Source organism: Ictidomys tridecemlineatus, chromosome 5 (assembly GCF_052094955.1).
Source record: "Ictidomys tridecemlineatus isolate mIctTri1 chromosome 5, mIctTri1.hap1, whole genome shotgun sequence".
Taxonomy (NCBI): Eukaryota; Metazoa; Chordata; class Mammalia; order Rodentia; family Sciuridae; genus Ictidomys; species Ictidomys tridecemlineatus.
Window position 1 is genome coordinate 54187069 of NC_135481.1, and position 26399 is coordinate 54213467.

The 26399-nt window shown below is 33.4% G+C and overlaps 1 protein-coding gene and 1 non-coding gene across 16 annotated transcripts in view; both read left to right on the plus strand.

Annotated features, from left to right (window-relative positions):
- The window catches only part of Kiaa0586 (KIAA0586 ortholog), a 137798-nt gene that overhangs the window by 72689 nt on the left and 38710 nt on the right, over positions 1–26399 (plus strand). For 11 of the 15 annotated variants that reach the window (XM_078049965.1, XM_078049966.1, XM_078049964.1 and 8 more), the window contains 8 exons: positions 360–559; positions 8721–8880; positions 10234–10462; positions 11339–11592; positions 12430–12506; positions 16047–16181; positions 18354–18546; positions 25871–26025. In XM_078049965.1, coding sequence (XP_077906091.1) covers positions 360–559; positions 8721–8880; positions 10234–10462; positions 11339–11592; positions 12430–12506; positions 16047–16181; positions 18354–18546; positions 25871–26025 — 1403 coding nt within the window. The remainder of the gene's footprint in view (positions 1–359; positions 560–8720; positions 8881–10233; positions 10463–11338; positions 11593–12429; positions 12507–16046; positions 16182–18353; positions 18547–25870; positions 26026–26399) is intronic. The other 4 variants (XM_078049970.1, XM_078049973.1, XM_078049971.1 and 1 more) reach the window with 1 other exon arrangement.
- LOC120887120 (U4 spliceosomal RNA) lies at positions 7917–8057 on the plus strand. Its single transcript, XR_013439977.1, has one exon. It is a non-coding gene; the product is annotated as a U4 spliceosomal RNA (small nuclear RNA).

Genomic DNA, 26399 nt, shown 5'->3' on the forward strand with positions numbered 1-26399 from the left:
TACATCCTTTTGCTTTGGTCAAAATTGGAAATGTTAGTTTGTTTTCAGATGAGGACATTTAATAAGAATGCAAGTCCTTTTTATCATTAAATTCTGCAGTGGCAGGGAAGAGTATAACTAGGTTTTCACCTATATGTTTTCCTTTCCTTCTTGGTTTATTGAGAGAAGATTTTCATTAAATTATTGTCTTGCTTTCTTTCCTGGTAAGTAGGTGTGTTTGTATTTTCACCTTTACTTCTTCTCCCTTCCTCACAATATATATGCATCTCTAAAATATTTTAGGAATTAAGTTTTGGATTATAAGTGGTGTCTTGGCCACTTATTCCAAAAGTTTATTTATTTATTTTTTATTTTTTTAGTGGAAGGAACAAGCTATGGTGCTCTTCAGCTCTTTGTTGATGCGGGGGTTCCTGTGAATTCGGACATGATTAGCCATTTTGTAAATGAAGCTCTGGCTGAGACCATTGCTGTCTTGCTGGGTGACAGAGAAACAAAGAAGCAAGATCCTGTGGCTACAAGTGTTTCTGGTGATGTTTTATCAAAGGAAACATATTTTCCGGTAGGAGTGCCTCTGCTTTCATGATTAAATGAGTTCTGTGGAGTTTTTTTTATAAATATATTATTAAAGAATGATAAAATAATAGATGAATTTTAAACTGCATAAGATAATTGTGTATGGCAGAAATTTTATTTCTTGTTGCTATGACTAAAGTGTAATATTTTTCCTAGCATTTTATTTTAAAAACTTAAATCTAGAAAAAAGATGAGAGTATGATACAATGGACATTTATAAACCTTTTACCTATATTTCACAATTGATAGTATTTTGGCACACTTAAAAAATAACTCTATAACCTAGACTTAATTGACATATATAGAATATACCACCCAACATCAAGCAATTATACTTTTTTCTCAGCAGCACATGGATCCTTCTCAAAAATAGATCATATATTATGTCACAGGGCAACTCTTAGACAATATAAAGGAGTAGAGATAATAACATGCATCTTATCTGATCATAATGGAATGAAACTGAAAATCAACGATAAAAGAAGTAAGGAAAAATCATGCATCACTTGGAGAATGAACAATAGGTTACTGAATGATCAATGGGTTATAGAAGACATCAAGGAGGAAATTTAAAAATTCTTAGAGATAAATGAAAAAACAGACACAACATATCGGAATCTATGGGACACATTGAAAGCAGTTCTAAGAGGAAAATTCATTGCTTGGAGTTCATTCCTTAAAAAAAGAAAAAACCAACAAATAAATGATCTCATACTTCATCTCAAAATCCTAGAAAAAGAAGAGCAAAACAACAGCAAAAGAAGTAGAAGGCAAGAAATAATTAAAATCAGAGCTGAAATTAATGAAATCGAAACAAAAGAAACAATTGAAAAAATTGACAAAACTAAAAGTTGGTTCTTTGAAAAAATAAATAAAATCGACAGACCCTTAGCCATGCTAACGAAGAGAAGAAGAGAGAGAACTCAAATTACTAGCATACGGGATGAAAACGGCAATATCACAATAGACACTTCAGAAATACAGAAGATAATCAGAAATTATTTTGAATCCTTATACTCCAATAAAATAGAAGATAGTGAAGGCATCGATAAATTTCTTAAGTCTTATGATCTGCCCAGATTGAGTCAGGAGGATATAGACAACCTAAACAGACCAATATCAATTGAGGAAATAGAAGAAACCATCAAAAGACTACCAACTAAGAAAAGCCCAGGACCAGATGGGTATACAGCAGAATTTTACAAAACCTTTAAAGAGGAACTAATACCAATACTTTTCAAGCTATTTTAGGAAATAGAAAAAGAGGGAGAACTTCCAAATTTATTCTATGAGGCCAACATCACCCTGATTCCTAAACCAAAGACACTTCAAAGAAAGAAAACTACAGACCAATATCTCTAATGAACCTAGATGCAAAATCTTCAATAAAATTCTGGTGAATCGGATACAAAAAACATATCAAAAAAATTGTGCACCATGATCAAGTAGGATTCATCCCTAGGATGCAAGGCTGGTTCAATATACAGAAATCAATAAATGTTATTCACCACATCAATAGACTTAAAAATAAGAACCATATGATCATCTCGATAGATGCAGAAAAAGTATTCGACAAAGTACAGCATCCCTTTATGTTCAAAACTCTAGAAAAACTAGGGATAACAGGAACATACCTCAATATTGTAAAAGCAATCTATGCTAAGCCTCAGGCTAGCATCATTCTGAATGGAGAAAAATTGAAGGCATTCCCTCTAAAATCTGGAACAAGACAGGGATGCCCTCTCTCACCACTTCTGTTCAACATAGTTCTCGAAACACTGGCCAGAGCAATTAGACAGATGAAAGAAATTAAAGGCATAAAAATAGAAAAAGAAGAACTCAAATTATTACTATTTGCAGATGACATGATTCTATACCTAGAAGACCCAAAAGGGTCTACAAAGAAAATATTAGAGCTAATAAATGAATTCAGCAAAGTGGCAGGATATAAAATCAATACGCATAAATCAAAGGCATTCCTTTATATCAGTGACAAATCCTCTGAAATGGAAATGAAGACAACCACTTCATTCACAATATCCTCAAAAAAAAAAAAATACTTGGGAATCAACCTAACAAAAGAGGTGAAAGATTTATACAATGAAAACTACAGAACCCTAAATAGAGAAATAGAAGATCTTAGAAGATGGAAAAATATACCCTGTTCATGGATAGGCAGAACTAACATCATCAAAATGGCGATATTACCAAAAGTTCTCTATAGGTTTAATGCAATGCCAATCAAAATCCCAACGGCATTTCTTGTAGAAATAGGTAAAGCGATCATGAAGTTCATATGGAAAAATAAAAGACCTAGAATAGCAAAAAGAATGCTAAGCAGGAAGTGTGAATCAGGCGGTATAGCGATACCAGACTTCGAACTATACTACAGAGCAATAGTGACAAAAACAGCATGGTACTGGTACCAAAACAGGCAGGTGGACCATGGTACAGAATAGAGGACACAGAGACCAATCCACAAAATTACAACTACCTTATATTTGATAAAGGGGCTAAAAGCATACAATGGAGGAAGGATAGCATCTTCAACAAATGGTGCTGGGAAAACTGGAAATCCATATGCAACAAAATGAAACTGAATCCCTTTCTCTCGCCATGCACAAAAGTTAACTCAAAATGGATCAAGGACCTAGATATCAAATCAGAGACACTGTGTCTGATAGAAGAAAAAGTTGGCTACAATCTACATACTGTGGGGTCGGGCTCCAAATTCCTCAATAGGACACCCATAGCACAAGAGTTAATAACTAGAATCAACAAATGGGACTTACTCAAACTAAAAAGTTTTTTTCTCAGCAAAAGAAACAATAAGAGAGGTAAATAGGGAGCCTACATCCTGGGAACAAATCTTTTCTCCTCACACTTCAGATAGAGCCCTAATATCCAGAGTATACAAAGAACTCAAAAAATTAGACAATAAGATAACAAATAACCCAATCAACAAATAGGCCAAGGACCTGAACAGACACTTCTCAGAGGAGGACATACAATCAATCAACAAGTACATGAAAAAATGCTCACCATCTCTAGCAGTCAGAGAAATGCAAATCAAAACCACCCTAAGATACCATCTCACCCCAGTAAGATTGGCAGCCATTAGGAAGTCAAACAACAACAAGTGCTGGCGAGGATGTGGGGAAAAGGGTACACTTGTACATTGCTAGTGGGACTGCACATCGGTGCGGCCAATTTGGAAAGCAGTATGGAGATTTCTTGGAAAGCTGGGAATGGAACCACCATTTGACCCAGCTATTTCCCTTTTCGGTCTTTCCCTAAAGACCTAAAAAGAGCATACTACAGGGACACTGCTACATAGATGTTCATAGCAGCACAATTTCACAGTAGCAAGACTGTGGAACCAACCTAGATGCCCTTCAGTAGACGAATGGATAAAAAAAATGTGGCATTTATACACAATGGAGTATTACTCTGCATTAAAAAAATGACAAAATCATAGAATTTGCAGGGAAATGGATGGCATTAGAGCAGATTATGCTAAGTCAAGCTAGCCAATCCCTAAAAAACAAATGCCAAATGTCTTCTTTGATATAAGGAGAGTAACTAGGAACAGAATAGGGACGAAGAGCATGAGAAGAAGATTAACATTAAACAGGGATGAGAGGTGGGAGGGAAAGGGAGAGAGAAGGGAAATTGCATGGAAATGGAAGGAGACCCTCAGGGGTATACAAAATTACATACAAGAGGAAGTGAGGGGAAAGGGAAAAAAATACAAGGGGGAGAAATGAATTACAGTAGAGGGGGTAGAGAGAGATGAGGGGAGGGGAGGGGATGGGAGGGGGGATAGTAGAGGATAGGAAAGGCAGCAGAATACAACAGACACTAGTATGGCAATATTTAAATCAATGGATGTGTAACCGATGTGATTCTGCAATCTGTATACAGGGTAAAAATGGAAGTTCATAACCCACTTGAATCAAAGTGTGAAATATGATATATCAAGAACTATGTAATGTTTTGAACCACCAACAATAAAAATTAAAAAAAAGTCTACATAATTTTATCCTTTAAAAAAACATTTGAATGTTTTAGACATCATGATACTTCACCTCAAATGCATCAGCAGTATCACCTAAGAATAAGATACTTTATTACAAATGGGCAAACAAACTAAACGGATGCTTCTCAAAAGAAGAAATATGAATGGTCAACAAATATATGAAAAAATGCCCAATATCTCCAGCAATTAGAGAAATGCAAATTAAAACTACACTGAGATTTCATTTCACTCCAGTCAGAATGGCAGTTATCAAGAGTACAAGTAACAATAAATGTCAGCGAGTATGGGGGAAATGGTACATTCATACATTATTGGTGGCACTGCAGGTTGGTGCAACCACTCTGGAGAGCAGTATGGAGATTCCTCAAAAAACTAGGAATGGAATCACCATTTGAACCTGTTATCCCACTCCTTGGTATATATCCAAAGGATTTAAAATCACCATACTACAGTGACACTGGCACATCAATGTTTATAACAGCACAATTCCCAATAGCTAAGCTATGGAGCCAACCTAGGTGCCCTTCAACAAATGGATAAAGAAAATGTGATGTGTATATACAATGGAGTATTACTCAGCAATAAAGAAGAATGACTTCATGACATTTGCCAGTAAATGGATGGATCTGGAAACTATCATGCTAAGTGAAATAAGCCAGTCTCCCTAAACCAGAGGTTGATTGTTTTCTCTGATATGTGGATGCTAACCCACAATAAGGGGGGGAGGGGAAGAATAGAATTTCAGTGAATTAGACAAGGGGAATGAAGGGAAGGGAGGAGGGATAGGAAAAGGAAAGACAATGGAATGAATCTGACATAACTTACATATGTTTATGTATGAATACACCACAGTGAATCTCACCATTATGTACATGCACAAGACTGGAGTCCTAATTATTAGAATAAGATATATTCCATGCTTACATAATTATATCAAATGGATTCTACTGTCATATGTAACTAAAAAGAACCAATAAAATAAATATTACATAAAAAACATATATTACATAAATAAAATACCATTCTTATAACTCCCAACTTTTAACATTGCTAATTACATAGAATATGGAGACTGTATTCAGATTTCTCCAGTTGTTCCAGAAATGTCTGTTCTTAAAAAAATTCAAGATATAGCCAAGGAAGGCCATTTTGCTTTAGGTTATTATGTGAAGTGATGTTTTTATCTTTAAAAGAAAGTATATTTGCCTTATTATGTTAGTTGGAATTTTTAAGCTTTTATAGCATTATAAAATTATATCCAAAATTTACTTGACATTACCAGCTGCTTAAAACTCTTAGTCACTTCTGAGCCTTTTGATTACAAAGATATATAGGTGCAACATCGATTTGGTACATAAACATAAAGTTATAATTTGATGTTTTTAGGGATTGGTGTGGTATAAATTTGCCCAAATCTGTGGTTTATTAACTCTTTGGTAGTGAACACAGTGTTGAAGTGGTTAGGGTTGTAGTTTTCTCTATGGCAATTACTTTGGTTTGTTTTTAGTCTATATGCTTTCATGAGGGTGATTCTATGAAAAAAAATTAGAAAAAAACCCCCAGTGTGTAAATAGGCACATTACAAAATTTAAAAGCATTGACTTTGGAGTTCATAACACCTGATTTTACCCCTCAGCTCTATTATAGTAGAGATAGAATAGAGTTTAAATGACTGTGACTTTACTAAAATCTGCTTACTGAATATCTAGTAAGGCAAGCCCTCCCACATGATTTATTCTTTATCTTCACATTTGCCATGTCTTTTTTTTTTTTTTACCCTTGGGCCCATTTAATATGGTTATCCAAATATATGTTAAAAAGAGTTTTTTGGCGTTTTATTTTCCTTTTGAAATGGGGTTCTACTATATTGCCTAGGCTGTCCTCAAACTCTCAAACACCTGCCATCTTCTTGCCTCAGCCTGGTGACGACAGGTGCATACTACCACACCTGACTTTGTGTGTGGTCCTGGGGATTGAACCCGTGGCCGTATACATTTGAGGCAAGCATTCTACCAACTGGGCTTAATCCCCAGCCCCACACTTAATGTAAGTGCCATAACAAATCAATCAATCAATCAATCTCTCTCTCTCTCTCTCTCTCTCTCTCTCTCTCTCACAGCGGGGAGCTTGCAGTGCTGGGTATTGAACCCAGAGCCTCATGCATGCTAGGCAAGTGCTGTACCACTGGGCTTCACCCCCATTCTTTCATCATTAAAAAATCCCATTGGGATTTTTATGAAAATTAATCTACTTTTGATTTAATTTGCAAGCGATTGATGCCTTTATCATACTGTGAGTTCTTAGTCCTTATATAAAGTTTTGTGGCAGATTCAATGAGATGATATATGCAAAGAGCTTGATCTAGTATATGGAACTTGGAATAGTCAAAAATAGTTTATCATCATCATTATCCATTATTATGTCACTAGAATACCTTTAGATCTTGTCATTATGATAAAGTAGCCAATGACATCATATTTGAAAGCAGTATTTTTATGCTATATTTTTATGTAGTCAAGAGGGGAAAGGCATAATATATTTCATTCATTCTAAAATGAAAGTTAAGAATATGCCAATTATGGCCAGGAGTAATTGTGCACGCCTGTAATCCAAGCAAGTTGGAAGGCTGAGGCAAGAGGATTGAGAGTTCAAAGCCAGCCTCAACAACTTAGTGAGGCCCTAACCTACTCAGCAAGATCCTGTCTCAAAGTATAAAAAAGGTTCTGGAGATGTGACTTAATGGTTAAGTGCCCCTGAGTTCAATCCCTGGTACCAAAAAAAAAAAAAAAAAAAATAGTAAGAATAAGAATAAGAATATGCCTATTATGATGCAATATTATAGAATTTCTCATATGCTTCATTTTTAAATTGTATATTAATTTGCAACTCATAGAATAGAGGCTAATCCTAATTTATAAAAATTTTTCAGAATGAAAAGAGACAAATAATCTATTTTAAGAATGGGCAAAGAATATGACCAAAGAGTCCACAAATACTGAAGAAATATAAATCATCCATATTAATGTAAAAAGACTGTCAGCCTCACTGATAATAAGGAAAATAATCACTGAAGTTCCATTTTATTGATCAGATTGGCAAAAATCTAAAAGTTTGATAAAGCTATTGTTTGGCAAACCTTGGGGAAATAGACATTCTCATACCTTCTGGTGGTAGTATGAAATGTACAGTTCTGTAGAGGGAAATTTAGTGAAATAACTATTCAAATAAAAAACACAGCTCTTTAATCAAGAACTCTATTTCTGGAGTTTTATTCCATAAATAAATTTATATGACTATGTAATGAAGCTTTGCAAAACAGTAGTATCATAGCCAATGAGATTTATCCAAGGCATGATTATTGCTAATTGAAAACTTTTCCCAATATCCAGCTTTGACAACTTGGAATATACTTGGAATTGGCAATCAATCAATCAATCAATCAATCAATAAATAAATATGAAATGACTTTTAAGTCTAGAGTATTTGATAACTCTGAGGAATAGAACTATGTAAAAAGGACACAGGAAGGAGACTTAATTTTCACTGTCATTCTTTTTTACCTTAATTTTGAGCCATTTGATTATGTATTCAACAAATTAGTATGAAAATGTTCTCTTTTTATTCCCCTAGTAATTTCTATCTCCGTATTATTATTTCTCCCCATCCACTTTTTTAAATCCTTCTGTTCCTTTTTATATACTATTTCTTTGTGCAAAAGGGCTTAGTTGTTTTTTTTTTTTTATATCTTGACAGTTAAAATGTTTCCTTTTGGTTTCGTGGCCTATTCATCAAATTTATAGTTGGTTTTGATCTTCAACTATATAGATAGTCTTTATCTCTACATTAAAATAGGGTGCCTTAGTTTTCTTGGAGGCCTGTTTCAGAGGCAGGGTTTTTCAATTGTAGAGGCTTTCTGTAGACCAGCCTTATACTGGTAGCTAGATACTTAAGAGCCAGGGTATTTAAGTCTCCTTTTTTTTTTTTTTTTTTTGCTGTTATTTTGCGCCCCCTTCCCCCCCCCCCATTTAAATTCGATATAGTCTATGAATGAGCTTGCAGTACTTGGGTGATTATAAACCATTTGTCTTGTTGTACTACTTTATTTTAGGCAAGAGTGTGTACCCCTGTGGCTACTCCACAGCCTACACCTCCTCGATCACCTTCATCACCTCCTAAGGACCGGGTGTTAGTGAAAACTCCAGATTCTTCTCCATGTGATTCAGATCATGATGGGGCTTTTTCTGTAAAAGATGTATTTCCTGAAAAAGGTAGAAACCTTATTTCTATAATTCAGTTTTAATTTTAGCAAGTAGTAATTAAAATTTTATGATGTTTTATTAGACGCTTTATACATACTTGTTGCTTACCAGGTTTTAGTAAATCATTATCATATGAGAAAAATTAAGGAATTGGTTGCCACTTGTCTGTTTTATATTACTGTATTAAATTACTACAGAGTAGATAATTTATTAAAAAAATAAATGTATTTTTTAAAATTTAAATTTTGGGAAGTCCAAAATTGAGATGCTGCATTTGGTGAGGGTTGCTCTTTTTTTTTTTTTTTGTATCTGGGATTAAACCAAGGGACGCTTAACCACATCCCTAGTCCTTTTTTTCTTTAATTTTTATTTTGTTACAGGGTCTTTCTAAGTTGCTTAGGGTCTTGCTAAATTGCTGAGGCTGGCTTTGAATTTGCAATCCTTCTGCCTCAGCCTCCCAAACTGCTGTGATTATAGGCATATGACAATGTACCTGGCTGGTAAGGTCTTCTTGCTGTATCATACTGACAGAAGGCATTACACAATGGCAAAAGCAGGAACCTGAGAGCCTTATAATAAGAGAGTCTCTCTTATTATAAAGCCACTAATTACATCATATGTCTCCCCCTTCATATCTTCATCTAACCCTAATTAGCCTACTCCAAAATATCCACATCAATTTGTGGATTAAGTTTCTAACACATGAACAAACATTCAAACCAAAGTACCACCTCTTTTAAAAAAAACAATATATATATATACATATATATATATATACATACATACATATATCAACAACTAAAAAAAAATATATATGTATATATTTTTTAGTTGTTAATGGACCTTTGTTTTACTCATTTATATGCAGTGCTGAGAATCGAACCCAGGGCCTCACACATGCTAGGCAAGTGCTCTACCACTAAGCTATAGTCCCAGCCCCAAAATACCACTTTTTTTTTTTTAAGGTGTAGATGGACACAACACAATGCCTTTATTTTTATGTGGTGCTGAGGATCGAACCCGGGTCCCACCCGTGCTAGGCGAGCGCTCTACTTCTGAGCCACAATCCTAGCCCGAATTACCGCTTCTTAAAGTATATAAAGAAATAGACTATTTTAAGTATATGGTAGTGTTAAAAGTGCCATTTTTTTCTAGTTTTTTTTATACTTTATTAAATTAATTTAGGAATTTTTTTGCTAATGGTCACCACCATCGTCACTGTTATTACTATTGCCACTATTTGTATCCCAAAATGTTAAAGGTATTTGAAGCAACGTATTGTCTTATGGGAGTTGTTGACTGACTTTTAACATTTTCTTTCTTTCTTTTTTTTTTTTTTTAAAAAAAACCAAAACTCTTTAGGACATGATATGCCTACCATGACACTTGTGAATACTCCAGCAGTTACCCCTGCTCCTTCGCCTCCTCCAGCAGCTGCAGCTGCTCTTACCCCAACTTTGTCAGAGATTTCCATTGATAAATTGAAGATATCAAGCCCAGAGCTTCCCAAGCCATGGGGGGATGGAGACCTGCCACTGGATGAGGAGAATCCTAACTCTCTATTAGAAGGATTTGTTCACCCAAGGGCTATGTAAGTAAGAATTTATAGTCATCCCTCTGTATTGGAGGGGGACTATTCTAGGATCCCATCTCCTCATGCCAAAATTCACACATATTCAAGTCCCTTATATGAAATAGCAAGGTATTTACATATAATCTACATGCATTTTACATCATCTCTAGATTATTACCTAATTCATTGAAAATGCTTTTTGATAATAATTATTTTTGGTAATAATCTAGAGATGATGTAAAATGTTATTATAATGTATTGTTTTATAATGTATTGTCTAGGGAATAATGACACACACACAAAAAGTACAGACTCTAATATTTTGAAAAAATATTTTCAGTCTGTGGTTGGGTGACTCCTGGACATGGAACCTGTGGATATGGAGGGCTGACTGGATTAATTCTTAGTAACTGTATACTCCCACTTATGTTTTACTTGTATGACCCAGTGAAACATAGAGGTGATGAAGAGCTTTATAAACCACACTATACTTGGAAGATGTTTTATAAGTTTTAAGTTTTTAAACTTATCAATTTACTTAAATCTTCACCTCTTTTTTTAAAATGTTGGAAACAGACTTAATAAAGGTATCTGTCTGATAATAAGATAGAAAGTGATTTCTCTCTAGTATGGATCATCATTTACTATGATCACTTAACTTATGTTGTTGTTTATCCCATGTAGATTTGTTTTTTGACTAGAAGAGGTTTCAAGAGGGCCAATGACTAAAGCATAAAAACAATTTTAGAAGAATGAATCTTATTAATTATAAAAGTATAGTTCATAGAAATATTATGCTAAAGGAGACACAGCACCTTTGAATCTGTTTTTTATATAAAAATGAATATAGGCCTATAAACCTAATAAATTCAAAATATGTCCTTATCTTCTTAGTGTAATGTCTGTAGCTAAAGATGAAGAACCTGAGAGTGTGGATTTCCCTGCTCAGCCTGCGCCTCCAGAGCCAGTTCCCCTTACACCATTTCCTGCAGCCACCAAGGCTCCTTCTCCCTTACAGATGCCAAGTTCTGGTTCCTCTACAATGGAGAGCACTTTGAGCATTACTGTCACTGAAACAGAAACTTTAGATAGACCCATCTCTGAAGGAGAGGTTTTATTTAGCTGTGGTCAAAAATTGGCTCCCAAGAGTAAGTTCCTGTATTAATTGATTTCATTGGTAGATTGTGATAAGTCCCTTGGTAAAACTTTTCTTTTTAAAGTGTTTTTACCTAATTTTCAATATTTATCATAGTATACTAGAAAGAATAGGTTCTCTATATAAGTAACTTCTGGATTTTAATTTTAGAAAATGAAACTTCCTTATAATCTTACTCTCTAGAACTAATATCCTTCCAGTATACTTTTGTCTGTGCATATATAGACACCTAAATACATACATGTGTATGCGCATTTACCTTTAAAATGGGATGAAACTATGCATATTATTCTGAAACCTGAGTTTTTAACTTAATAATGATACACTGTAGGCATCTTACAGTATCAACACATATAGGTCTCTGTCAGTTTTTTAAGTAGTTGTTTAGTCTATTTAAATTGTGTCTTAGTGGAGTGCATTTAAATTGTTTTCAATGTTTCTAGACTATGCACAACTCTTTAATGACCATCCTTAATGTGTGTGTTTGTGTTTCTTTGTGTACTAATGTAATAATTTCCATAGATTGCATGACTAGAAATGGAATTGCTGAGTCAGGGTAGATACCTTTAAAATAGTAATACATCAACAACACAAAAAGATTCATCTCTGGAAAAATTAATCTACTTTAATTTAATAAATTTTTAATTATACTAATATATAGGAGAGTCTATTTCTCAATTTCATATCTGTAGTGCTACTTAACAGTTCTGTTAAATTTCTGACAAACTTGCAGGTGAAACAGCAATCTTATCTTTGTTTTAAATTGCATTGTTTAAAAAACTGATGTTCATGTCTTCTTTTTTCTAACCTGTTACATCTTAATTTCTAGTTTTAGGAGCTGGAGAAATATATCTGACACACCTAAATGATAGCTTATCTAGCACTTTGCAAGATGCTCTTGAAATGGTACGGAATGTTTATAACATTGAATTCTGACAGGAAGAATATCTTGATGAACTTGTTGCAACTGATTAGATTTTTTCTCAATTATTCGAGTTATAGGCACACAATTTAGTAAAATCTTATCCATGAAGGAATGTAGGGTTTTTGTACATTTTATTATGTAATATTATCATAATTGTGAGAATGAAAAGTTGTTTTTAACCTCTGTGGCCCCAGTAGTTAAAAAATATACAGTTAATATAATTAGGTAATAAAATCTATCTCAATGCAAAGTGTCACCTAGATGTGTTGTCTTTACAATATTTATAATATTTTCTGAAAAATCTTACCTATTTTAATCAAATCTCATTTAATACATTTGTTTTTTGCCTTAATCATGATTATAATTGTTTGTGCTAATGAATATGTAAATTTAATGACCCAAGAAGAAAAACTAAAATAGGATCCAGGGATGCTAATTCTTCCTAGTTATTATCTAGCTCTAAAAAAGGAAAAAATTAACATTTTAAAATGTCATAATACGTGCCGGGCATGGTGGTGCAAGCCTGTAATCCCAGTGGCTTGAGAGGCTGAGACAGAATTGCAAGCTCAAAGCCAGCCTCAGCAACTGTGAGGCACTAAGCAACTCAGTGAGACCCTGTCTCTAAACTAAAAAAATAGGGCTGGGATGTGGCTCTGTGGTCAGGGGCCCCTGAGTTCAGTCCCTGGTACCAAAAAAACCCCCAAAACAACAACAAAAAACAGTCATAGCATACACACACACAGACACACAGGTCTATGTCTTTTTTGGGGGGAAGGGGCACTGGGGATAGAACTTAGGGGCATTTGATCACTGAGCCACATCCCCAGCCCTATTTTGTATTTTATTTAGAGACAGAGTCTCACTGAGTTGCTAAGTCAATTTTGCTGAGGCTGACTTTGAACCCGAAATCCTCCTGCCTTAGCCTCCCAAGCCACTGGGATTACAAGCATGCACCACCATGCCCAGTCCCTATGTCATTTTTTAAAGTGTTGTAGTCTGTTTAAACAATGCCTTGGTAAAGGGATTATTTATATATTTTTTACATAAATAAAATATATAAAATTGGAATAATATTGGAAATTTTCTTTTGAAGAAAGTGTTAAAAAATGGAAATAATTACTTTTTATGTATTTTCAAATCACCTAAGCAAAGAAAGGTAATTATATTTACCATATTTTTTGCTAAGCATTGTTATTATTACTGATGTGTTTATAAGATAAAATTTCACAAAGGAGTAAGGAAATAATTAAGAAAATTTTTGATAAGATTTTATTTGAGGTCTGGGGATATATCTTAGTTGGTAGACTGCTTACCTTGCAAGCACAAGGCCCTGTGTTCAATCCCCAGCATCACACACACAAAAAGGATTTTATTTGAAAATTGTTTTTTTAGGAATGATTGGGGTGGGCAGTTCTGGGGATTGAACCCAAGGGTGCCCTACGCACTGAGCAACTTCCCCAGTCTTTTTTAAAATTTTTTTTATGTTTATTTTTTAGTTTTAGGTGGATACAATATCTTTATTTTATTTTTATGTGGTGCTGAGGATTGAACCCAGTGCCCCATGCATGCCAGGCGAGCGCACCACCACTTGAGCCACAACCCCAGCCCCTTTCTTTAAAATTTTTGATTTTGAGAAATGATACCACCACTTGAGCCACAACCCCAGCCCCTTTCTTTAAAATTTTTGATTTTGAGAAATGATCTCACTATGTTTCTGAGTCTGACCTTAAACTTTAAAAAAAAATTTTTTTTTTAGTTGTAGATAGACACAATATCTTTATTTTATTTATTTATTTTTATGTGGTGCTGAGAATAGAACCCCGTGCCTCACATTTGTGAGGCAGGCACTCTACCACTGAGCTACAACCCTAGTCCCTGGCCTCAAACTTTTGAGTCCTCCTTTCTCAGCTTCTTGAGTTGCTGAGATTACAGGTGTGTGCCACTGCACCCAGCTAGGAATGACTATTTAATACAAGTAATTGAGTCCATTGTAGACACGGTATAATCACTTTCATAAAACAATACAGGAAGAAGGCATAAATGAGTATCTGTATTTTCTGAGGAGCTTTATCTGGCCTACTAATATGACATTATAGCATTTTTATCTATTCTTAGCCAATGTATATTTAAAGTTCTATAAAGTAAATAGTTAACTGAACCAGGACTAAATTGTAACTTCTTTCTTCTTCTACATTTGAAACTCATTTCTAATTTTGATATTTTTATTATACTGAAATGATATGCTACAAATTCATAATAAAATCAAATGCAAAGGAATAATCTGGAAAAACCCAGAATAATTTGAAGTCATGTACCAAAAAAAAAGTCATTAGACATTTATCCATATAAAACTGGAAGATATGCATTTATAGTCCAGAATTAACTTCATTTCACTAAAAGGAACTAATTAAAATGACATTTAATGAATGTAAAATCAGATTCATACCTGTCTTTATGAGGGAATCCAGTTTGTCTGACTCTGATGCCCACCTGTCCCTCATTTGGGAATAGGTCTGCTTTGAAGTACAGTGAAGTATCAAAGGCAAGATGTCTTAGTGCGTGTTTCAATACCTGCTCTCTAGCTGAGGCAGATGTCAGCACAAAGGCAAAAGGACATTGAAGGTCTCTGAGTTCTGTTGCATATTCTGCAGTTTTCCATTTTTGCCTTAGATCCATTACTCCAGTGCTTTGTCCTCATTGCCTCAGTGTGGCATTGCTTTGTGCACTGAATAAAGGTGAAGCAGGAAACCACGTAAGCCCAAACCCTGATGACATATATAAGACACTTGTGAATCCTTGTGGTTTTGACACAGAGGTCCAATTTTCATGTTTTTACAATAAGTCTCCAGTTTGTTACCAAATTATAGTGTTGTTTGTTTGAAGCAAACGTGTTTTATTGTAGTCAGATGGAAATAAGAATTAAATGAGGGGCTGGGGGTGTGGCTCAATGGTAGAGTGCTTGCCTAGCACTGTGAGGCATTGGGTTCAAATCTCAGTACCACATAAAAATAAATTAATAAAATAAGGATATCGTTTCCATCTACAACTAAAAAATATTTTAAAAAATATTTTTATTAGGGCTGGGGATGTGGCTCAAGCGGTAGCACGCTCGCCTGGCATGCATGCGGCCCGGGTTCGATCCTCAGCACCACATACCAACAAAAGATGTTGTGTCCGCCGAGAACTAAAAAATAAATATTAAAAATTCTCTCTCTCTCTCACTCTCTCTTAAAAAAAAATATTTTTATTAGTTATTGATGGACCTTTATTTGTTTATATGTGGTGCTGAGAATCGAACCCAGTGCCTTTACACATACTAGGCAGTGCTGTACTGTAGAGCCACAAACCTAGCCCCCAAAAATATTTTTTTAAAAAAGAATTAAATGAAAATGAAGAGTTTATTTTTTTTTCCAAAAAGGATTGATGTAATTTGAATGGCTAAGTTTTTGTTATTCATAATTGAGAAAAATGCAGATTGATAAAGTTTTTTGATGTGTTAATTGTGTTTATGTTTCTTTCAGGAAGATGATCCTCCCAGTGAAGGACAGGTGATTGGGATGCCCCATAAAAAGCTTCATGCAGATGCAATTCTTTCTCTCCTTACTAAACAAAATCAAGAATTATTAGTTTCACAGCAATCAGTCTATCACTCAGAGGTATTATCTAATCTTAATTATTTCTTGGTTAGATACAAATCAGGAAAAAATAAAAATATTCCCACTTTTAATTAAGGCATGTTAATATTTCAGTTATTAAAAAGGAACTTTAACCTAAAGTCATAGAATGTAGGATTTTATAACTGGAGAGAATTTAGAATATCTTTTCTACTCCTTTTGTTCTACAGTTGAAAAAACTGAAGCTCTTTAAAATGATTTATGTATCACTCATTCATTCTGTGACCTTTTACTGATCATCTACTATATGCTACACACGTCCTTGAAAAAGATAAAGATGAATGGGACATAACCTTTACCTTTAAGCAGTAACATAGCTACTGTGAAATATTTCAAATTAGTTTCTGAAGAAAATGTCTGCCATTATTCCAAATATTGCCCAAGAGTCTCCAAGGGATATATTCCTCACAAATTAATATTTTTCAACTTAAAGGATGTGAGGCACTTAGTATTCCTAAAGAGGAGTCAGGTTAAGGGAATGGGGGATATATAGATGTTTTGAATAAAATTTTGGAAAATTGTAGAGAATCTAAATGTTAAATTTATAGGTTTAGATTTTATTTCATAGTCAGTAGAATCATCAAAGATGTTGGTTGAATTAAGCCCCTTTAAAATAAAAAACATGCATTTGGGGATGTAGTTCAGTAGTAGAGTGCTTGCCATTTGCCTAGCTTAGGTGAGACCCTGGGTTTCATTCTTAGTACCACACACACACACATACACATACACAACAACAACAACAAAAAAAAAAAAGCAAGAAAGAGAATCCTGGGAGCATTTTGATGTTGGAATTCCTATTCTATTCTTGATTATTAAATTCATTAGATTATCTGTAAGTTACAAAATATACTAGTGTATTAATTTTTAATGCAGAATATGATATATAACTTTTAATAGAAAATATACATCAATCTTTTTTAGCTTTCCATTTACTTCATATATGTGACAAACATGTCATATATATGAAGTAAATATATATGTCATATATATGAAGTAAACTTTTTTTATTTGTTTGTTTTTGTGTACCAGGGATTGAACTCGCTTAACCACCAAGCCACGTCCCCAGCCCTTCCTTTTTTATATTTTATTAGTGACAGGGTCTCGCTAAGTTGCTTAGAGCTTCACTAAGTGGCTGAGACTGGGTTTGAACTTGCAATCTTCTTGCCTCAGCCTCCTTAGTCGCTAGGATTACAGGTGTGTGCCACCACAACCAGCTTCACATTTGTACTTTTTTTATTTTTGTACTTTCATGGGGAAAAGAACTTTATTAAATATGGTTTAAATAGTCTTAAATCTGCATACTTACAAAAACCATAATTATTTATATATAGATAATCTATATACTACTTAAAAGATATTGTTTTCCTCATTAGTTGTTTAATTATAAAGTTCACACTAACAGCTTTAGAGAATTCTGTTTCATGAAAAATGAGAGATATATTTTCTATGGTTCAAATGTTAAGTTGTATGAACAATGTACAATGTGTGGCAGTATTTATTGTTTTAAATTATAATAGAATTTTTCTTATATTTTATTGATATTTAATTATAAGTTGAGAAACATAATGATTAACCTTATAAAACATATTCAGGGCTGGAGTTGTGGCTGAGCCGTAGAGCACTTGCCTAGCATGTGTGAGGCGCTGGGTTCAGTTCTCAGAACCACATAAAAATAAATAAATAAAATAAAGATATTATGTCCAACTACAAATATATATATATATATATATATATATATATATATATATATATATATATATATATATATATATATTTAGAAAAAATAAGGTATTCAGGAGCTGGGGTTTTTGCCAGTGGTAGAATGCTTGCCTAGCCTGCATGTGAGGCACTAGGTTTGATCCCCAGCACCACATAAAAATAAAACAAATAAAATAAAGGTATTGTGTCCATGTACAACTAATATGTGTGTGTGTGTGTGTGTGTGTGTGTATGTATATAAAATAAGGTATTCAAAACAAAGCCTACTACTGTATGTTTTACTAAAATACCTTTTAAAATTTATTTTCCATGTAATGTATATGTGGCATAGGAATCATTTTATAATGTACCTTCCAAGCAAGTGAGTGGTATGGACCATGATATTTATCAAATATTTGCTGTTTTGGTTTGTTTTTAATATTATGGTTTTAACAGTTGTTTCCTTTGAAGGACTTGGAACACAGTGTCGGTGAACTCAGTGAAGGACAAAGGCCCAAGCTGACAGCAGCAGCAGAAAAGATCCTGAAGGGACAGTCTCTGTTTATGCAACAGCCTGTTGCTAACGCAGAGTCTGTGGATCAACCATGTGATCCAAAGCCATTTTTTCAGCAATTTGACACAGTTTCAGGTATATAGCAAAATGTTGTTTCTTGTTGGATCATCTAATAAAATATTCAGTTTCTATCCTATTCAGTTTTCTTTGAACTCTTTCCATGCTGAATGCTGTATTCTGTTTTGTATTATAATCTATAGTACTGTTCCAAAAATCTGAATTGAGAAAAGTATAATTATTTTCAGATGAAGCCTTGAAAATTTTTTTTTTTTTGTTAAAGGTAATAACTTTTCTATGGGATATAGAGCAAGGTTTTCCCAAATGTGATTCATGTATCAGTGTTGGTACATGCAGTGTTGGGTGGCACATGAGTTAATTTTGATAATATATGTGCATTTAATTGATGCATTTATTTTAATATATACTAGAAAAATATAACTACCCCATCAAAACTGACATAATAGATATCACTTAGGACAGGTTCAATTAGATAATATTGCAAAAATTAACTGTGATTTTCAGATCAGGAGTCAGTGTACACAGGACTCTGCTTTAACACTTTCTGCTTTAACACTTTGGAAATAAGGATAAAATAGAATATTGATCACTAGCATAGAGAGTTAATTCTCATTATCTGTGGTAGTTATATTCTATAGTAGCCACGAACATTACTAGCAGATAGTGAACCATTCTCCTAGGAGAAATTTAGGCTTAGATTCCTGTAAACCTCTCACTACAACATTGTCAGTTGATCAATATATAACCTGGTTTCTCTATGAAGCCATCTTATTTAATGTGTGTGTGTGTGTGTGTGTGTGTGTGTGTGTATACATATGTACTTAAATATATAGAGGGGTGTCTTTTTTTTTTTTTGTAGTACTGGGTTCAATATCCAGTACTACAAAAAAATACTCCTGATACTAGGCAAGCACTTTACCACTGAATTATATTTTTTCCACAAGGCGGATCAGAGCCTTTTTATGCTCTGGAACACTAGACAGTATTTTAGTATTTTTAAGATGGCCAGGCTACCATTTTAAGCAGCAAAATTGCACACACACACACACACACACACACACACACACACACACAAAGTCACTTGCTTATAGTATAAAAGATGAAATAAGAATGCAAAGTCTCTGTTCACTTTCATCTGGGTGAGTGTGTGCTGTGTGATTTTCCTCCTTCACATGTCCATAAATGACCACCATAGGTACTATGAATATTAATCTTGGAGATACAAATAAATTTTAGTGAGTAAATTTGCAAATGAGGCTTGACTATATTTTTATTACTTGTTTTTCTATGCCTATTGCTGCATTCTCAAAGCAAAAATAAATGTCTTTTGGTGTGCAGATTTTCCAGAAATCAGAAAAGGAAATGGCTGAGGTTATAAAAACACAGGTATAGAGAATTTATAGTGTTAGTTTTATATTGAGTTAACATCTTATATTAATTCAGTCGTTAAGACTGAATTTTCCATGGGAATAAATGTAAAGATTGGCATTAGTTCTCATTTTGTGCATATGCTTAGACTATAAGATGCTTTATATTCTTTCAAGTAAGTTTATTTCAAATAGCATAAAATGTGGCTTTATTTATATTGTAATTGTGCAGATTGCAGTTAAACAGAATTTACACTAGATGGCTCTCGCAGATCAATTTAGAACTGCTGAGTACTTGAGAAGAGCTAGGTTCCTGTTAAATTATTATAGAACAAAATCCATGACGATGTAGCTCATCTAGACCTTTATATCTCTGGTAGCACTTGGAAGATTACCTATAGTACAGTTTATGTTTAATAGTAGATATATTTGTAATATTTGATTTAATTGGAAAAATACTAGGTAATGTGGCATGATTGAGCATATACATATATATGCTTATACACACACGTATATTTGGCAGTGTAGCAAAGTGGCTTAGAGTTTGGCATTTTAGAATTTCATATGGACAGAATTATAAGTAAATGAATGACATAATTTTATTATAGCCTTTTATTTAGCAAGATCATCAGAGGTGCAATGTGAAGGTTGGATTTGGAAGGGTTAAGACTGGAGACAAGGAACCTGATTAAATGACTGTTAATGTAAGCCTGGGGAGACATTATTCAGCAGTGAGGATATATGAAAAGGGAGATTTGAGAGATAATTAAGGAGGATGGACAAAGCTTAATTTGAATTTGAGAGGTGCAAAAGATATGGAATGTTTAAGAAATACCCAAGTTTCAGACCAAAATGCTTGACTCGGTGGTCATCCCATTCATCTTAGGAGTGGGAACATGGAGGAGGGACAGACTCAGGGGGAAATAGGATGGTGGGGTTTTATACATGTTGGATTTGAAGTGCCTTCAGGTTTTATACTAGTGAAATAATCTATTGACAAACCAGGCAAAAAACTGTTGCGAGCACTGGTAATTTCAGGTGAACTTAGTTTTCTGAGTTTAGTGTTTTCTGAAAGTCTGTATTGGTTCCTTTCTCAGTATAATAAGGTCCTTAGGAAAGTGGGGATTTCAAATTATTGTACATTATGTTGACTTCAATGAAATAATACTTTAAGTATCACTGTTACAAAGGTCTGACTTGCATCATATGAAAAGTCATCCACACTTTTTTAAAAATTTTTTTTATCAGTTGCTCAAAACATTACAAAGTCATCCACACTTAATGAGCATACTTTTTAGAAGTGACACAGCAAATTCAGCATTGTTATGCTGTCATGGAATTCTTTCCTGACCCCTTATTCCTGGTTTAGATACCTGTCATAAGTACTCTAAGTAATCCTCTAACGTTGGCTAGTGTCACTTTTATGCTGTTTGTAACCTCACATAAAGATAGTAACTATTTTTGTACTGTTGTATCCCTGTCATCTAGCAAGGTACAGAGTACATGGTATATAGTAAATATCTGTTAATTGATAGGTGTTATATAATTTGAAAGGTATTACGTACTTTTTGGGTGCCCTCCATACGCTCTCCCCCCAATTTTCTCAAACTTTCTCATGTTCTGCCTTATCCCAAGTGATCCATGTTAAGATTCTGGTATGTAACTTTGCTGTTTTTTTCCTTACACACATAATTATGTATGCACATACGTGCACATGCACCTACATACACACAAATAATACATATAGCCAGTATTTTTCACTTGCCTGCATTTTGTTTACCCCAGGAAACCCTATAGATTACTCCAGGTCAGTTGTTATAATTAAACTCGATGATTATATAAAAATTCCAGGGTGTAGATTTCAAGTAATTTATTTAGTATTTCTCTGTTGATTAATATTTACTTTATTACTATTTTCCTCTGCTATTAACAATTCTAGAATAAATGTCCACAAACACTTATCTAGTAAATTGTTGCAGTTTATACTGATAGAATAGTTTCCAAAAGTAATTACTAGATCCAAAGGCAAATATAGTTTTAATTTAAAAATAGGGGCTAGGGTTGTAGCTTAGTGGTATAGCACAAGAATTACATGTATGGGGCACTGGGTTCAATCTTCAGCACCACATAAAAATAAATGAAGGTATTGTGTCTACCTAAAACTAAAGAAAAGTTTTTAAAAAGTTAAAAACAAATAATGCCAAGTTGCTTTCTTAAAAGTTAAAACCAATTTACTTTTATAGGCAATTTATTAGAGCCTTTTCCCTGAATTTCCTCCTGAAATTGTGTTTGTAACTTGTCATTTGACAGATAAAAACATGTATCTGACTGCTAGCGAGTCATTTGTATTTACTCTTTTTTTTTTTAGAGAGAGAGAGAGAAAGAGAGTTTTTTTTAGTTTTTGATGGACACAACATCTTTATTTTATTTTTATGTGGTGCTGAGGATTGAACCCAGCGCCCCACGCATGTCATGCAAGTGCATTACTGCTTGAGGCACATCCCCAGCCCATCTTTTTATTATTATTATTATTAAAGCATTTTTTAGTTGTAGATGGACACAATACCTTTATTTATTATTTTTTATGTGGTGCTGAGGATCTAACCTAGAGCCTCATACACGCTGGGCAAGTGATCTACCATAAGCCACAACTCCTGTATTTACTCTTATTAAGTTCTTTTCCCATTTGTTAAGTTCTACATTTTCCTAGTAACTTTTAAATCTGTTTCTATTATCTGTATTACAGACATCTTTTTCCAGGTTTATATTTTGTTCATTGACATTGTTTATGATTTTTTTTTGCCATATAATAAAATTTTTTATACAACTGATATGTCTATCTTTTATGCAGTTCAAATATCCCTTACCTTAAATGCTTGAGATCAGAAGTGTTTTGGATTTCAGATTTTTTTCCAAATTTTAGAATACTTGCATTTATATAATGATATATCTTGAGGACAGGACCCAGTCTAAATACATAATTTATATTTCATACATACCTCATGTACATAGCCTGAAGATAATTTTGTGCGATATTTTCAGTGCATTTTTTTTTTCATTTCTTTTCCCCTTGGTGTTAGGGATGGAACCCAGAGCTTCATGCATGCTAGCTTCACCCCTAGTCCTTTTCATTTTATTTTGAGACAGGATCTTGCTAAATTGTCCAGGATGGTCCTAAACTTGCAACCCTCCTGCTCAGCCTCCTGACCTTGAATTTGTAATTCTCCTGGGCCTTGCCTGATCTTAGAAGCATTTTCATTTTGACTGAAACCTGTCACATAAGGTCAGGTGTAGAAATTCCATTTGTTGTGTCATGTTGGTGCTTAAGAAGTATGAGATTTTGGAGCACTTTAGATTTCAGATATTCTGGATTAGGGATGCCAGCCTATACTTTGTTTTTATAGTTTAGTTAGGTTTCTGCTAACACAAGCTTATACCTGCAGTTTTTTTAGGTTTTTGTATGTGCAATATTTAATTATTAAGTATATATTTATGTTAAAGTTTATCTGGAATTTGTTTTGTAAATGTTATAAGATAAAAATCCAATTGGAGCTGGGCACAGTGGCACACACCTATAATCTCAGAGGCTCAGGAGGCTGAGGCAGGAGGATCCTAAGTTCAGAGCCAGCCTTAGCAACTTAACAAGCTTAGTGAGACCTTGTCTGGGGATGTAGCTCAGTGATTAAGAGCCCCTGGGTTCAATTCCTGGTATTAAAAAAAGAAAAGGAAGGAAGGAAGGAAGGAAGGAAGGAGGGAGGGAGGGAGGGAGGAAGGAAGGAAGGAAGGAAGGAAGGAAGGATCTAGTTTTTTTTCAGATAAATAGCCATGTGTATCAGCATCAATTATTTGAGCTATCTTTTTCTAACTGAATTGAAATATCAGTTTGCATATTAAATTCTCATAAATGTAAGGCTATTTTCTGGATTATTCACTGTAAGAATTCAAGATTATTTATGATCTAAACCATTGATTAAACTCTTTTGGCATATTTTGTTATCCGATAAGGCAAGTCTTCCTTTTTTTTTTTTTTTCATACTTTTCTTGACAATTTCCAGATACTTATTTTTCCATGTAAATTCAAAAGGATTTTATCCAGCCAAAAATTACCCAAATTTGGAATTAAACTAACTTATGTTTTAGAAGTACTGTCAATTTAGTATATCTTACTATTTGTTCAGATCTTATTCTAATTTTCTAAGATTTTATTTTAAATTTTTCAATAATAGATTTTGCCCTTCAATAAGATTTCATAAATTTTCCTCATATGGATTCTGTGCCTTTTAAAAATTTATCCTTTATTTTTTTATAATTTAAATATTTTGTAATTATATTTTATTCTTTGTTGTTTTATAATTTAATAATTATTTTATAGTTTTTGTTCTATAGTAAGGAATTTTTTTTTCAATTTCTAAATACTTACCGGTATAATAAAAAGAAAAACTCATCATTTTTGGATGTTTACCTAGTACCAGTTATGTTACCAAGTTCTTTTATGAATTTTAATAGAGTTCTTATTCCTCACTAGAGTTTCTAGGTATATGCCATATTGTCAGCAAATAAGTTTTTAATGTCTTCTCCTTCAACATTATATGTACTAATTCTTCTCAGTTTCTTTGACAATCATAGGAAAATGTTAGACAAGTGACATAGGACTAGAAAAAGATGTGTCAGAATGTAAAGCAAATATAAGGCCAGGAACATTGGTTATTCTAAGTTATGGTATTATTATTTAAATTAATCTTATACTAGAGAACAAAATGAGTTCATAGTTTTCATGAGTTGTTTTGTATGAATTGATACTATAAAACTCAACAGACACATTTTATATTTACTCAAATTCTCCTTTAAAATCTTGATTAACATAAAAGATCGGAGTATGATTATTTTCTGTACTTAGGAAATTCTCACTTGTGTAATTCCAATTTGTCTTTAAGTGGAAAATATTTAATGTGTCTTTAATGTATTCTTTCATTTAAAACAATTTAGTTTATGTATGACTTTTCAAGTCTATCTCTGTCGGTTAAAATGAGGTATATTAAACGTTGCAGTATTTAAAAGGTGGCTATTAATTAGAAAAAATGAAAATTTCTTAGAAATATTTTAGGAAGAACGTGAAATAAAGAGCAGTGATTAGAAGTTGGAAGATGTAGGTTTTAATTACTCTGTGCCTCTTGCTAGCTTTCTGAGTTTTAGACTTCAATAAACTTTAGTTTTATCAGTGAAAGACAGTTTTATCAGTGAAAGGCAGTCTCTGGCCTGCCTATCTTACAGAATGATTGTGAAGTTCAAATTAAATGAAATAATGTATATGAAAGTGCTTGGAGTATAAAGTGCAATACAAGTTTATAATGATATTATTATCAGACTCTGTTCTTTATTTTCTTCTTTTTATCATTTTGATTGAGATGCTATTTAGATGAGAAAAAGGAGCTTGATCATTTGTAGAAAAATATAAGCTTTTTCTAGACAAGAAATTGCCTTTTGTCTTTCAAGGACATGGAGAAAAATCACTTTCAGAATTTGAAAACAAAATTTCTATAAAATTTATTAAAATGGAGGAGAAGGAACATCTATCAAGCTGTAGGCAGATAGAAAAACTATTACTTTTGTGTCACTTTTGTATGTTAATAGATTAACTTTTATTGAAAAAAGGGGTATTGCCCTTTGCTTTAAGATTACATTTTAGATAGAAAACACTATATTAACTCTTAGTGATAGAAAGGTAAGAAGGAATATTAGAAGTTGGTGTGTGAGGAGAGGAGTAGGAGGAACTGCATGGGTGACTAATTAATTGGAACCTTACTTAGAATATTCCATGCACTTGTTTGAACATAGGTATTTTTTGCATTGTCTTTGAGTTTTGGTTTTACCCTTGATGACCAGGTGGTTTTGGTTGAAGTACACTGCTATTTCTAATTCAGTAGGTAAGAAATATTGATAGTTTTAGTCAATCACTTGTTCTTTTTCTAAGATAAATTTGACTTTTAATTTTTATTTTACATGTTTGGTAACAGGTGGTATTTATGAAGATTCATGTGCTAGTCGTGGTCCAATGAGTTTGGGAGAGCTGGAGTTGCAGCCAAATACTAACCTCGTCCTTCCCACAACACTTTTGACAACACAAAAAAATGATGTTAATTTACAGGAGGCAGCTGAAGATTTTTCTCAGGTACCAAATTAAGAATATTTTTTTATTTAAAATGAGAATTGTGACAATATTATCTTTGCATGGTATACAGTCAAAAACAATCTCTGTAGTCAGTTGGGTTCAAATCATGCCTCTCTTATTTGCTAACTCAAGCCTACATATAAATCTTAGCTCAGCCAAAATCTAGCTGTGCCCTTGTACACATTATTTAGCCTGTACTAAGTCTAAATTTTCTTATCTTTAAGTTAAAGATTAAAAATAATAGATATAGATATGTGACATCTAGTTAGGTAGCTATTATCACTCACATTCCTGTATCTCCATACCTAGTTCAGTAATTTGTACATAGTGGGTACTCTAATAGATGTTTATTTCATGAAAATTTGCAAAATATA